This window comes from Phocoena phocoena, chromosome 1 (genome assembly GCF_963924675.1).
Source record: "Phocoena phocoena chromosome 1, mPhoPho1.1, whole genome shotgun sequence".
NCBI lineage: Eukaryota > Metazoa > Chordata > Mammalia > Artiodactyla > Phocoenidae > Phocoena > Phocoena phocoena.
In genome coordinates this window covers 147,088,882-147,102,781 of record NC_089219.1, presented here as the reverse complement: position 1 = coordinate 147,102,781, position 13,900 = coordinate 147,088,882, and the positions used below count along the sequence as shown (strand labels likewise).

Genomic DNA, 13,900 nt, shown 5'->3' with positions numbered 1-13,900 from the left:
CAAGCCTTTGATGGGGTAATTGATAGCTCATACACAATTCAGCAACTCAGTTAACTCCTCTCCCATTAGGAAGGATTGATTTCTTCCCCAGGATAGGGATTTGTGCTGATTCAGCTGCTGAATACATCGGCATGGCTAAGAGAGTTCTCCTGGTTGTCCTCCTCAGAGGCCCCAGCAGAAGAAAGCATGATGAGAGGAGCCCAGTGTTCAGTCCCACACATGGCAAGTCCTCCTGCCCCTAGGGAGGTGAGGGACTGAAGACCCAGCATCATATCAAAAAATGAATTGCATCCCACTACTGGGCATATACTTGAGAAAACCGTAATTCAAAAAGAGTCGTGTACCACAATGTTCACTGCAGCACTATTTACAATAGCCGGGACATGGAAGCAACCTAAGTGTCCATCGACAGATGAATGGATAAAGAAGATGTGGCACATATATACAATGGAATATTACTCAGCCATAAAAAGAAACGAAATTGAGTTATTTGTAGTGAGGTGGATGGCCCTAGAGTCTGTCATACAGAGTGAAGTTAAGTCAGAAAGAGAAAAACAAATACCGTATGCTAACACATATATATGGAATCGAAAAAAAAAATGGTTCTGATGAACCTAGGAGCAGGACAGGAATAAAGACGCAGATGTAGAGAATGGACTTGAGGACACGGGGAGGGGGAAGGGGAAGCTGGGACGAAGTGAGAGAGTGGCATGGACATATATACACTACCAAATATAAAATAGAGAGCTAGTGGGAAGCAGCCATATAGCACAGGGAGATCAGCTCGGTGCTTTGCGACCACCTGGATGGGAGGGAGGGAGACACAGGAGGGAGGGGATTTGGGGATATATGTATACGTATAGCTGATTCACTTTTTTATAAAGCAGAAACTAACACACCATTGGAAAGCAATTATACTCCAATAAAGACATTAAAAATAAATGAATTGCATCTTCTTGCATCTTTTGTTTGAATACCTTGGGGCATATATCGCCTAGGACATTGCAGTAGAGTACTGCAAGCCTGTGATTTGCTAATGTTCCAAGAACACCTTTAAAAATTTTTATGACAACTTTATTGAGAAATAATTTACGCACAATAAAATAGATCCATTTAATGTATTTTCCAGTTGTATATAACCTGAAAAACTGTCCCATGATCAAGATGCAAAACATCTTCATCATCCCCAAAGATTCCTAGTGGCCCTTTGTAATCTATTTCTCCCTCTGCTCCAGCCCCAGGCAACCACTGACATGCTTTTTGTTACTATAAATCAGTTTGCATTTTTTATGCGTAGAATAATACAGCATGTATTATTTCGTTGATGGCTTCTTTCATTCAGCATAATTTTTTATTGTGGTAAATTATATGTATAACATAAAATTTACCATTTTAATTCTACAGTTCAGTGGTGTTAAGTATATTCACATTGCTATGCACCATCCATGTCTAGATCTTTTTTCCCCTTGCAAAACTGAAACTCTGTACCCATTAAACATTAACTCCCCATTCCTCCCAGCCCCTGGCAACCACCATTGTATTATGTGTCTCTGTGAATTTGACTACTCTAGGTACCTTATATAAGTGAAAATCTTGCAGTATTTGCCCTTTTGTTACTGGCTTATCTCATTTAGCATGATGTCTTCAAAGTTCACCCATGTCGTAGCACGTGTCAGAATTTCCTTTTTTGAGGCTGACTGATATTCTATTATATATGTAGACCACGTTTTGTGTATCCGTCTGTCAGTGGATGCTTGTTGCTTCTACCTTGGGACTGTTGGAAGCAGTGCTGCTATGAACTTGGGTGTACAAATACCTCTTCTTTCTTTTAATTCTTTTGGGTATATATGTGGTAATTCTGATTTTTTTTTTGAGGAACCTCCGTACTCTTTTCCACTGTGGCTGCACCATTTTACAACGTTACTTTTTAAACAATATTTTTCATTAGACCTGCTTCTTGTTCTGATTATCCCTTCACTTTCCAGAAACCCAGCTGGAGATATCCTTTGACTTCTCATGGCCCTGCATGATAACGGTCTTTTCCTTCAGTGTCCTGAACCTCTGCCTTTCTAGTCCTTTCCTACTGATGTAATTGCTCAGAGAGTGTCTCAGCCTTAATAACCTCAAGTGAAATTACATGGCTCACTTTCTATTAGCTACAGCCATTCCCCTGTGTCCTACCTGTCTCTCATTAGCTGTAGTTATTATACAACCCACCAATATCCCATTAACAATATCATGATACAGCCACCTATTAACTCCATATATTATACGCCTACCTTGGTCCTCTTAATTGACTTTATTGTGCTAAACATCCTACTTATATGCATTTTGCTGTATCTGTTAAATAATCTGTCCTATTAACTGTATACCCCGATCCTTTGCAACTGCTGTCTGACTCGCTAGCACACTGTTCTTAATATCTTCAGTGCTGCCTCGCTGTTCACCTGTTCAAAGTGTTCACCTGTTTGCGTCTTGTTAGGTCCAGGTATCAAAAGCCCACCAGGAAGCTGCACATATCATTGACTCTGGGGTCCCAGCCGTAAATGAACAGCGTGTGCAGGGGGCTTCAGCCCTAAAGTAGGATCTTTTCCTTTGACCAGTACAGTACAGCCTACCAGTCTTTATAAGCCACATTAATGATGTGTGTGTGTGTATGCATGCATGGGTTTGAGGATGTGGGGATAAGGGAGTTTTCTGGACACGTGGGTTTGGAAAGCCTGGTGAGAAGGGACAACATGGAAGAAGAAAACTTAGTAGGGAGAGGCCAGGGGGAGAGAGGGCCGAAGGATGAGATCCCTGTTCCTTTGGCAGGACAGAACCCTTTCTGATGCCATCATTTTTGTTAACGGTTGACAAGCCTGGATGACTGTGTATCACAGCAACCCTTGGCATGTTGCCAGAATGACAGTCCGTTTATTTCCAGTTTTATGATCCTGTGCTTCTCTGAGCCCTGATGAAGAGGGGCCTCTGCCCCAAGCACCCTGTCACGCTTGGGCCACATCTGCTTGGTTAGCAGCAGCCACAGTTGAAGAACAGAGCCAGGCACATAGCAACTGCTCGTCCAGTGTTGGTTGAATGCTGTGGAAGGGTGACTTGTGGAATCTCTCTTTTTGTTGTCATCACGTATCTTACTCCTGAGGTCAGGAAAGGAGACCGGGTTCTTGAACGCCATCTGGTACACACTGGGGCTACTGTCTGGAGGAACACTCATGCATTAAAAAGACCAATGAGCTGTGTGTACGTAAGAGAATTCTCAGGTAATCCTTTGACTTTCTGAAATACTTTTTAAAAGCCCTACCAAACCTGTGATTTTATTTTATTTCACATGCTTTTATTTATTTTTGACCTCCAATGTGTAGACAGAGAAACTGAGATCCCGCTACGGTCTCCTAGTAGCGTCAGGATCACTGCTGTCTAGCTGCCTCTGTGCATGGCATGCAGTAACACAAGGGAGAATTTTCAGGGCCCAGCTGTGGTCCAGACTGAACACGTATATGCCTTACCCCTGGGCAGGGCTCCTTGCAGTTCTGTGTGCCGGGCGGAAGCTTTCACAGGGATGTCCCTTGACAGCCTCGGGGCCAAGCACAGCTGTGCCATGCCCCAGGCCCAGCTTTGTGTAAATGAAACATCCCCATTCTCCCACTTCCGCAGCCAGCCTCTGGTTTCTGTGTTTACCAAACACGTGCTGATGGCTTACCCTAAACACAGCTGAAGTCTGGGTTCGCCTCCTGCACCCGAAGCCCCCTCCCCTCTTCCTGCTCCCTGAGGCACCTGAGGACCAGGTGTTGAAAGGTCCCCTGGCATCTGTCTGAGCCACAGGGGTGAGGGATCTGAGGGTGCCTCCAGGCAGGATGGGTCTGTCTTGAAGCTTGAAAAAGTACCTGGCTGTACTGAGCTGAATAGCACCCACAAAATTCGTATGTACATAGAACCTCAGAATGTGACTTCGTTTGGAAGTAGGGTCTTTGCAGGTATAATTCGTTAAGGATCTTGAGAAAAAAATTATCCTGGATTTAGGGTGGACCCTATATCCAATGACTGGTCGTGTCCTTATTAGAGAAGAGGAGACAGGGAAGAAGGCTTCCATAAGCCAAGGAAGGCCTGGGGCCACCAGAAACTGGAAGAGGCAAGGAAGCATCCTCCCCCAGAGCGTTCAGACAGAGGGGAGCTCTGCCAACACCTTGATTTCAGACTTCTGGCCTCCAAAAGTGTGAGAGAATAAATTTCTCTTCTTTGAAGCCACTAAGTCTGTGGTAATTTGTTCCAGCAGGTATAGGAAACTCTTAGCCTGGCCGACTAGCAGACGGGAGGTGGGACTGCAGGACTGGTCCTAGAGCCAGGCTGTTGGGCCTCCTCTGCTGCCCTTTCTTCTCTTGCCTTCAGGGCCTGGGAAAACACTGTGCCAACCCAGTCCCAGGGGCAAGGGGAAGGCAGGAGTTAGGAGGAAGACCAGGGCTTGCTCTCCCTGTTGTCACTCTAATCTTGGTGCAGAAAGACTTCTGTACCCTCTCAATACCACTATTACATCACTACCTTTCTTTAGTGTTCCACCATGGGCCAGGCACCGTGCAGGTCTTTACATCATTTCACACAATTGTTGTATCTTAGCTCAGGCTGCCATCACAACATACCACAGACTGGGTGGCTTAAACAACAGACATTTATTTCTCTGGAAGCTGGAAAATCCAAGATCAAAGTTTTGTTGGTTGATGGTTTTGTTCTTGGTGAGGACTCTCTTCCTGACTTGCAGATGGCTGCCTTCTCTCTGTGTCCTTATAGGCCATAGAGAGAGAGGAAGCCAGGTCTCTGGTATCTCTTCTTATAAGGGCACTAATCCCATCATGAGAGCCCTACCCTCATGACCTCATCTCAACCTATTTACCTCCCAAAGGCCCCACCTCCAAGTACCATCACACTGAGGGTTAGGGCTTCAACATATGAATTGAGGAGTGAGTACACAATTCAGTCCGTGGCACCTTCTAAAGACACTATTCAGTAAGTTGCTCTATCCCTCCTACTTTTACGTTTGAGATTCCTTAAGTGGCTCAAGGTCACACAGCTGGCAAGTGGCAGAGCCAGGATTTGAACTTGTGTCCAGTTCCACTTCAGCAACTGCACTTAACCACTATGCTATATTGACTGAACCTATGTCATATTAATAATAGTAACTAATGGTTGACTTAGCAAGGAGAGAGCCTGCCAGAGTTATAATCACCCTCAGTGGCTTCCCTCCTCCTACTTCTGTCCCTACCCTGCCCGTCCCTCCCTGTGCAGTAGTCACATCACATGATCCCTGTTCCTTGGATGACCCCATTATGGTCACACGTCAAGTGGTCTCTCTGGTAGCTTGTCCCTGGTTCCTTTCCATCTGACATCTCTTGCTCATCCCCCATGATGCAGTTTAAATGTGCTCTGTGCACATCATTACCTAGCACACGTTACATGGCTTGTAAATCCCACCGGAGGGTGTTTGTCTTTTCCACACTGAAGTGAGAGCACCTTGGACACAGGACCAAATCTTTCTATTTCGGCATTCCACAGCACCTCTGGCTCCCCAGGCCCCCAGTGTTTGAATAAGTGAAACATGTAGAAGACATGGAGATCGTTAAGTAACAAGGAGCAGAGAGGGCTGTTATTTTTTAAAAAAGAAGAAAACAACGTCAGATATTCTAAGACAAGTACTTGTAGAAGGAACCACTAAAAGCTTTGACTTTTGAAACTGAATGTTTAACGTAGGCCCTCTTCTGTGTGCTGGCAGACGGCACTCAATTCAATACGACGGTCAATGTACATTTTTGAGATTTGCTATGGGTCTCATGGATGTTTCGTCTTTTTTGATTATTAACTACGTTAGTCTTCTAAACATGTATTCTTTAAAAGCTTGTCCTGTTTCTCAACGTAATTTGCATGTGCTATAGTGCACCCCCTCATTTTATGCTGACCCATTCCCATTGGGGACATAGGGATCAACTTGCTGGTGTTCCAGTTAGTACAGACTTTCTAGGAGGCATGTGTCTTAACACATAAACGGAGGCCCACGTTGTTTCCTGAGTTGCCTTCTCCAAAGGGGACAGTTTGGACCGGTGGGAGGTCCTGCCCCAGACATTCCTAACCATCCTCTTATCTCTGTCCTCCCCCTGCAGGCTGGCCGTGTGTGACCCTCTCTGTCCTGGGATTCCTGTACTGCTACTCCCACGTGGGCATTGCCTGGGCCCAGACATACTCCGTGAACTAATGGCGCTGGGCCCCGGTCAGCCCTTTTGGCTGGCTTCCAAGACAAATATTGCTTCACCCTGACCTTGCACCTCAAGGTAACCTCCAGGGGAGCAGTGCCTGATCTGCTCATCTTTTGTCGAAGTTACCTCACTCCAAGACTGGAAGCTTGAGCTCTCATAACTTTGGGAACTTAGAGATCATCTTCCCAGCCTTCCTGTTGAGTAAGCTGGGGTCCAAAGCAGTAAAGTGTCTTGCCTAACTGCACATGGTGACGTGATCCAGAATCCAGTCCCAAGGGCCCTTTAGGTTCTTTCTCCTTTACCAAGAATGAAATGTACTAGACATTTCTTGACTGAGGCATAGAAATTCTCATTAGTGATAGGCCTGTCCTCCCCTGGGCGGTATTTCTGAAACATGTTGGGTCAGTGGCATTCGAGTGTCCCCTTCCCCATGTCCTGCAGTGTAGTCTGTAGAACCAGCCCTGGGTTCAGCTTCACACTTCAGCTCCTCAGCAGGGAGGTGACAAAGCCACAAAGCCAGGGAGGTGTTTCTAATTACCGGGTCAGAGAAGACTGAATGTGTTCTGTGGCATTGCAAGGAGTCAGTACCCAAGGAGAGCTGTTACTTGAGCGGATCTACATTTGGCTGCTTCTTCCCTAGATTTGCAGAGAAGTATAAACATGGCAGTTCCCCTACCTGACAGTTAACTCTTTCCCAATAAAGAAGCAGAATTTAAAAACCAAGGAATAGTGTATCACAGACAGGTGCTATCAGGCAAGTCATAGAGGGTAAAGATGACTTCCTGTGGTCTCTCCTCTCTTCACACAAGTCTCAGCGGTCATCTTCCCACTGAGCGGTTTACACTCTGTGGTTTACCTTGTTTTGTTTTGTTTCCAATAAAATGGAGCCTTTTCTATCACACAGGTAATTCATATTTTTGTAAAATTGTTTTGAATATTTTTTGAGGAAAATGTTTAAAATCAAAACACACGTACCTAATTCTGAATTATTCACTCTTCTGGAAAGATGCTGACAGGCCACTAATGGCCCCAAGTGGTAGATAATTCAGAATACTTCTGTGTGGCTTTGGATTTTTTTCTTCTGAGGGGGCAAGAGGGTAAGTGAAGCAGTTTCAAAATTTGAATCCAGAGTGTACCCAATTATGGGAAAATAGAACATCTCAAGCACATGAATTCATCGTCATTGAGTGAAAGGTGCACCTGGACCTGGTCTGGGCCCCACTGTCTCCCGTTAGTCATTTGCTGTTGTCCTTGTGTCCGGGCTGTGGTTATTAGCTCAACGAGGTTTAAACTCCTGGTGCAGGACCATTTTGCCGACGTGCTTTCTTCCTAGCCACTCTGCTCGGAAGAGAGTTGGGAGGGGACCAGCCATGGATGCCAGGGAGGGGTACACACCGTGTTAGCTGCAGCAAAGGACAGAGGCTGGAGGGAAGCAGGCAGACCAGGGCAGCAGTCGCCTCGGCAGCTGCCTTGGTAAAGGACGGGGGGGGGCGGGGGGGGGGGGGGGGGCGGGGCGGGGAGACAGGCAGGTGAGTCCAAGGTGCTGCGAAGTCTTAAGGTGGGGATGAAGTTGAGGAAGATTGAGCCGTCAAATGAACACAGTAAAACTTCATGGACTCTTAACACATTCAAGATTTGTGGTCAGCCAGAACCCTCTTGGCTGAAGTTTACAGGGGAAAAAGTAGTGTGAAGATGATTGCAGGGAAATGTCTAATGCATGCGCATATATAAACAGTGCAGAATATTTTCAACTCTTCAGAGACGCCATTTATATAAAAATAAATAGGCTTATTTGCTCGTTAAACTACATTGGAAGAGTCAGTGCATATATTTGAAAGTAACAGCCCTGAATTTCTTTCAAGCTATTCTATGATTTAGAGTGGTTCTCAGGAATGAGTAAATGATTACTGTCTTTAGCTATATATTTGAGGCCTGGTTACACAATGTGTGGATTATCCAGGACCAGTGTTTTCTTTAACCTCTTGCTTTTCTCCAACTGTAATATGAAAATGATGTCTCTTTTCATGCACATGAGCTCAAATCTTGGAGTTCCTTTGAATGAGAGACTCCCGAGGTGTCTGAGCAGACAGAGCAGTTCCAGCTGAGGTGCGTCCGATGCGTCACTTTCCATAGTTATCAGCCCTGGGCCACTTCAAGCACAGGGAAGGGAAACAGCTAGACAGATCCCAAGATCACTTCTAGCCCCAGGATCCTCCGACTCCAACCTAGCTCTGTGAGCAAACCGGAGGGCTCCAAGCATGACCGTCACGATGAGCCCCAAGGAGGCAAGTAAAACATCTGAAGGACAGCAAAATATTGGTCATTTTGACTAATTCTTGGGACCGTGCAAGAAGACTGAAAAGTGTTTATTTCGTTATTTCCTCAGATTAATTTATTTGAGAAGTGACAGCAGAAGCCTTTTATTCTACTAAATCCTGCAGACTTAGAAAGAAAATATGTCAGTCATATATATAATTGTATAATCTGCATATTGGGAGAACAGTAATTTAGTGGGAGGGGGTTTCCCCTTAGAGAAACTGAGACTGCTCATTGCTTATTTAAGGGAACAATATAATTACTGATTAAGTATAACAAATTAACCATAATACAATGAGTTTCTTTTCTAGCACATGTACCAGAATACATCCATACAGAAAGGCCAACTGTGGAGAAACCAGATTATCTTGACGGTCCTGGCCTCTCTCAGTGCATGGTGAGATGCCTCTCTGAGGCCCTTCTTCAGGGTAACTGTTTTATTTTAAAACCAACCAACAAAATCCCTCTTTTTTATTGTTGAAACCCATTTGTCATCCAAAATGTAGTATCTGTTACTTGGCTCTGTGTTGCTTAGTCCTTTTGACTAATTATAAAAATCGTAGTCACAAAGAAAGATTTTTTTTCATCGTTGAGGATATCTAAAGAGTACAATATGTTTAGTGCTTTGTTAGGTGGGACTTTTGAAATGAACATCAACCATTTGGAATTTAAAAAAATATCACCCTTAAAATAGTTTTATTATGCTCTTCTGCAATGTAAAAACATAATAGGGTGTGGGGAGAAAGTCATCAAAAATACTGGATTTATACTGTGGCCCTATGAAATCAAGCAGAGGCCTGAATACGGCTTGCAGATCACAGATTCCTCATCCCTAAGTTGTACTGTCTATGAGAAGAAAAGCGCCATTTTTGAAATGTAGTCCGTTAGTATGAAATAAGAACTCGTGTTGGCAGTATCGTGGAGACTCTTGCCATGAGCGGGAAGCAATAGCTGTTCAAACCACAGCAGAACTGAAACAGTGCTGGTGTACAGGACTAGCTTAGGGACACGCGGTCCTCTACCTTAATGGCTTCTGTGACGATTAGTGAATTAAAGCACAGATCGGAACTCATACTGTTGACGCTGAGTCATTCCAAAAAGAAAGAGTAAAGTTTTTGACAGTATGTTATGTTTTAAAAGGCAGCAAAGCACGAGTACACAAATGTTAATCCAAATTGTTCAAGAAAGATTAAAAAGTTCGGTTCTAGGTGGGAGGTCAGCTTCAGTTCTGTGTTCAATCAGTGTGTTGTACCACAATTTTCCAGTGATGCCAGGTTTGGAGGGCATCTCTGTACATTTGTATAGCAGATACAGCTCTATTTCAAGATCACATGGTGAAGCTCCTTCACAACCATTCTCTTGCTATGCAGTACTTTGACTGACACACAATCTCGGTGTCTCTAGAATTTTAAGTTCTCCGAAAACCGGAGTTACAGGTGCTATCCAAATGAGAGCTCCCCGGGCTCTTGAAAAGGACTAGAAAGTACCACCTTGTTCTGTCATCATCTTAGGTGCGAACACCCAATTCAATGCCTAGAAATTCTATAAAAGGCAAGGCAAAAGCAATCATGTATGATCATGTATAAAATAGTTTATTACCATAATAAATAAAATTAAACTTTTTTTTTAACAAATATCATTTGTGCTTGTTTAAAAATGTTGAGAAGGGAATATCAATGGAGGGGCCCACCTGTCCCTCTTACCATCCCCAGGCTGCAGTCACGCAGTGTTCTGTCAGCGTACTCAGCTGACCACACAAGTAGTCTCAGCTCGTTTGCACGTCTGTTGATTCATGCTCCTGTGGACAAAGTGACAGATGCAAAGGAAGAAGAAAAATCCAATGAAGGATTTGGCAGGACTCAATGGCAAGAGTGTTGATACAAGGAGGAGCCCCAGGATGACGAACTGCTCGTGAGTAGAAGTGTCCTCGCAGTGTCAGTGAGATGTCAGATGTGGGCAGTCTCCAACAGATGCACAAATACGGCGTCTGAATATTGAGAATACATTCATCGTGGGGGGGGGGGCGGGTTTGCATCTTTCTTTGCATAAAAGCAGTTCATATCCTGATACAAGATCCGTGAACGTCTCATTGAACAACTAATGGATCTGTTGGCTGACTCAGAAGTCACAGATAAAGAGACAGTGGCTCTAAGGAAAGTTTAATGGTGGGCGGGGAGGGCACCCACCGGTCCGGCACCTGGAGTGTATTCAAGTCCAGTTCTAAAGGTTCCCGAATAAGTCTGATATGCTCGCATGAGAATGAAGTTTCATTTGAAACTAATTTAAGCAGGAGGCAAGTTCACATTGATTCTTTTGAACTGTGAGGGGGTGGAAATGAAAACATCTCAACATGAACATGATGGGTGAGAAAATGGTGCTGTCTCTGATGGCCGCAGCTACTGCTGGGAGGACAGTGAAATCTCGTCCAGTTGGAGGGCACGAGAGCTGGTGAAGGTAATTTTTATCGAAGCGAGAAAGAAGGCAGTACAATGATGGAGTGACAGAAGAGAGGCTGTCCAGGGGCCTGAGTGCGCCCTCAGTGGGCCTCCTCTTTAAGCAACACTACATGAGGAGGGAGGAGAGGAAAGAGTGTTGGCGGCTCCATCACAGTTGGAGTGCCATTCAAGGGTCTTAAGGCTAAACATCTTTATTGCAAAACACTGTACAACCTATGCATCGAGCGCCCATCCACTTGTACGTCCACCAGGGCTCCTAAAATTTCCCAGAGGGTGCATGTGCTAACTGGTGGTCAGGGCAGCAAGGGGAGACGAGGCTCTTCCTACACCTACCTGGTTATTTCGAAGGCATTCATTCACTCCCCACAGGCTTGGGCACAAAGCTTAACAGCTGGCTTAATGCTTTCCCCTCCCACCTAAGGATTCAGGAGAGGAAGGTCGCTGGATGGGGTGGTGTGATGGGGTGCATTTTTACTCTGAGCTGTGCTAGCTAACTCCACTTCTGAAAGAGGATTCCAGGACCAGCAGCAGTGCAGAGGATGATCTAGAAGGCTGAGGGTAAAACAAGCCCAGGAATTGGAATAACAAGAAACGGGAACAGCCTTGAAATGCTAGGGCCCATGTTGCTGTAGCATCAGAGTTTTTAGAAGCCATTGGCTGCCTACCACGAGCTACAAACCCTTTGCCCACAGATTTAATCTGAGGTCCAGAATATAAAGAAAAGTCTTAGAAAGAATCAAGCCAGGGGGTGTGAGTGCGAGGGAAGGGGATGGATGAAGGTGGAGATACCAAGACTGTGAACTGGACCAAGGCTTCCCAACCAGATGGCTGCCTCCCATTCCTTCCTATGGGAATCTCGTCATAGCCAGTGGGGGAGCCTTTGTAGGTATATGGAACGGGAGCAGTCATTGCTGGAGATGGCGCCTCCACCAAGAACAAGCACTCCATCTTGTTGACTGCCTTATTTCACCGACTCACCCCTCACTCCCACACCTCCAGCCAAGGTGGGGGCAGGGGTGGGAGTGGCCATGTTCAGCAACCAACCAAGTGGTAGGGGCAGGACCTCCTACTCTAAACAGCCTGTCTGTTAGGGTACTCTGGGAAATGGAACCTCCCTATGAATGACATTCAAGGTAAGGAACTGATGTAAGAGATCAAGTAACCAGCAATCACTCTGCAATGCTATAACGGCATGTCCCCTTCCCTCGAAAAGAAAAAAATAGCTCAGGTAAATCCACATCTCTCAGCGTAACTTTTCTAAAGTCTAAAGGTTGGGTCCAATACACAAATACCTTTTGTTTCCCTAATCTCTCTTCAGCCACCAGATAACGGTTTATAAGTGGAAGGCTGAGTCAGTGGTATCTGAAGCTCGTGGTTCTTGCTTGGGAAGCCAGAGCGGCATCTGGGCAAGGGTGTAGGTAGGTAGTTAGTACGAAGCAGCCCACGGCCAAGTGCATGTCATAAAAATGCAAGGAAAGAAGGTTTGGCTCATTTAAAAATGTTTTGTTTGTTTTTGTTTTTTTCCCAGAGAAAACCATTATAGCAAAAATCCCTAAAATCCTTAAATCCTTAAGGGGAGAAGAATAAAAGCATATACAGCCATACCTGTGGTGCGCTGTCACCCCCAGGAGCATGGGTTGCAGGCCCTGCGACCCCAAGATGAGCAGATCCGGGTTTCTCATCACTAGCCCAGTTTGAATCCTAGGAGTTGATCAAGCAGTACATTCACGAAGCATTATTTTCCCCCCAAAACAGGTCTGGACTTCAAAGCCTCACACATTAGCATCTTTGCCCCTCAGAACCAGCTGGGGGGACATTTCTTAATAGACACCTGTACCCCTCAGGCAGAGCTGGAGGGAAGGGCCTGCAGGGTGCTGGGCAGGTGCTTCTGAAGTTGGATGTTGCAGTTATCAGGGCCCTCGCCCCGCCTTACAAGTGGTGAGTCCTAAACTCCGGAAGCAGGTTGATGAGCCTGTTTAAGGAATGGCACACTGGAACGATTCAGGGGCAGCTAGCAGATGATGGGAGTCCAGATATTTTAGAGCCTCAGCTCCGAAGACTAGTTGGCAGCTTCTCAAGTTAAAGAGGCTGAAAGCCCCACGGCTTACCCAGAGTCATTAACAGTCATGACTCTCGGCCCTGGGAAATTTCACTTCTTCTTTGTATGCTGCCATCTGAGGCTGAATCCAATAATGTCTCAGCCTCGGGAAGCATCGGAGCACCGCTGTAAGAGTCGCGGAAGAAGCTGCATGAGTGTGTGGGGCCTCTGGGGAAGGACCCTCACGTTGACCTTTCAGACTCTGCTCCCCAAGGCTGTCTGTGCCAACCCTGGCAGCCAGGAGAGGACAGCCCCACTCTTGTACAGACAACTGAGGTCCAAGTCCTGGGTCATGCCATGGCCACTGAGCAGGACTAAAGAGAGTGGGTAGGCTCAGACAGGAAGCTTTCAGAAACACTAGATATCTTTGGTAGGGCAGGCCCTGACCTGTCAGGTTCCCTTCAGTACTGAGGGACATCAACTTTGGGATCCAGAATCTCTACTGCAAAGCAATGCCAGGCAGAGGTGCTAAGGACGGGATTGCCACAGCATCACATGTGCAGAAGGTCAGTGCCCTAGACGATTCCATGCTGTCACTAATCATTCCAGATCACCTGCACTCCTAATTTCACTCTCTCAAAGCTGAGTTTTTAGAGCTGAACTTCCAATCTTACTTATCAATTTTTAGGGTCCTGACCCCTCCTCTCCACTTTGTCTGGGAGAGATCTCTTTCCTTTCTCAGACACCACTGAAAGGAGCCCAAGCACACGAATAACCTGAACCCAGGGGACTGTGAGGCAGTGGACAGTCCCGAGCATCATGGCATAGGGACCTGGATGGCCCATAGGTGG

General features: G+C 45.7%; 1 protein-coding gene across 3 annotated transcripts in view; it reads left to right on the top strand.

Annotated features, from left to right (window-relative positions):
• The window catches only part of HHAT (hedgehog acyltransferase), a 338,123-nt gene extending 331,885 nt beyond the window's left edge, over nt 1-6,238 (top strand). For all 3 annotated transcript variants that reach the window (XM_065881461.1, XM_065881452.1, XM_065881444.1), the window contains one exon: nt 6,147-6,238. In XM_065881461.1, coding sequence (XP_065737533.1) covers nt 6,147-6,238 — 92 coding nt within the window. The remainder of the gene's footprint in view (nt 1-6,146) is intronic.
• Nucleotides 6,239-13,900: the final 7,662 nt, after the last annotated feature.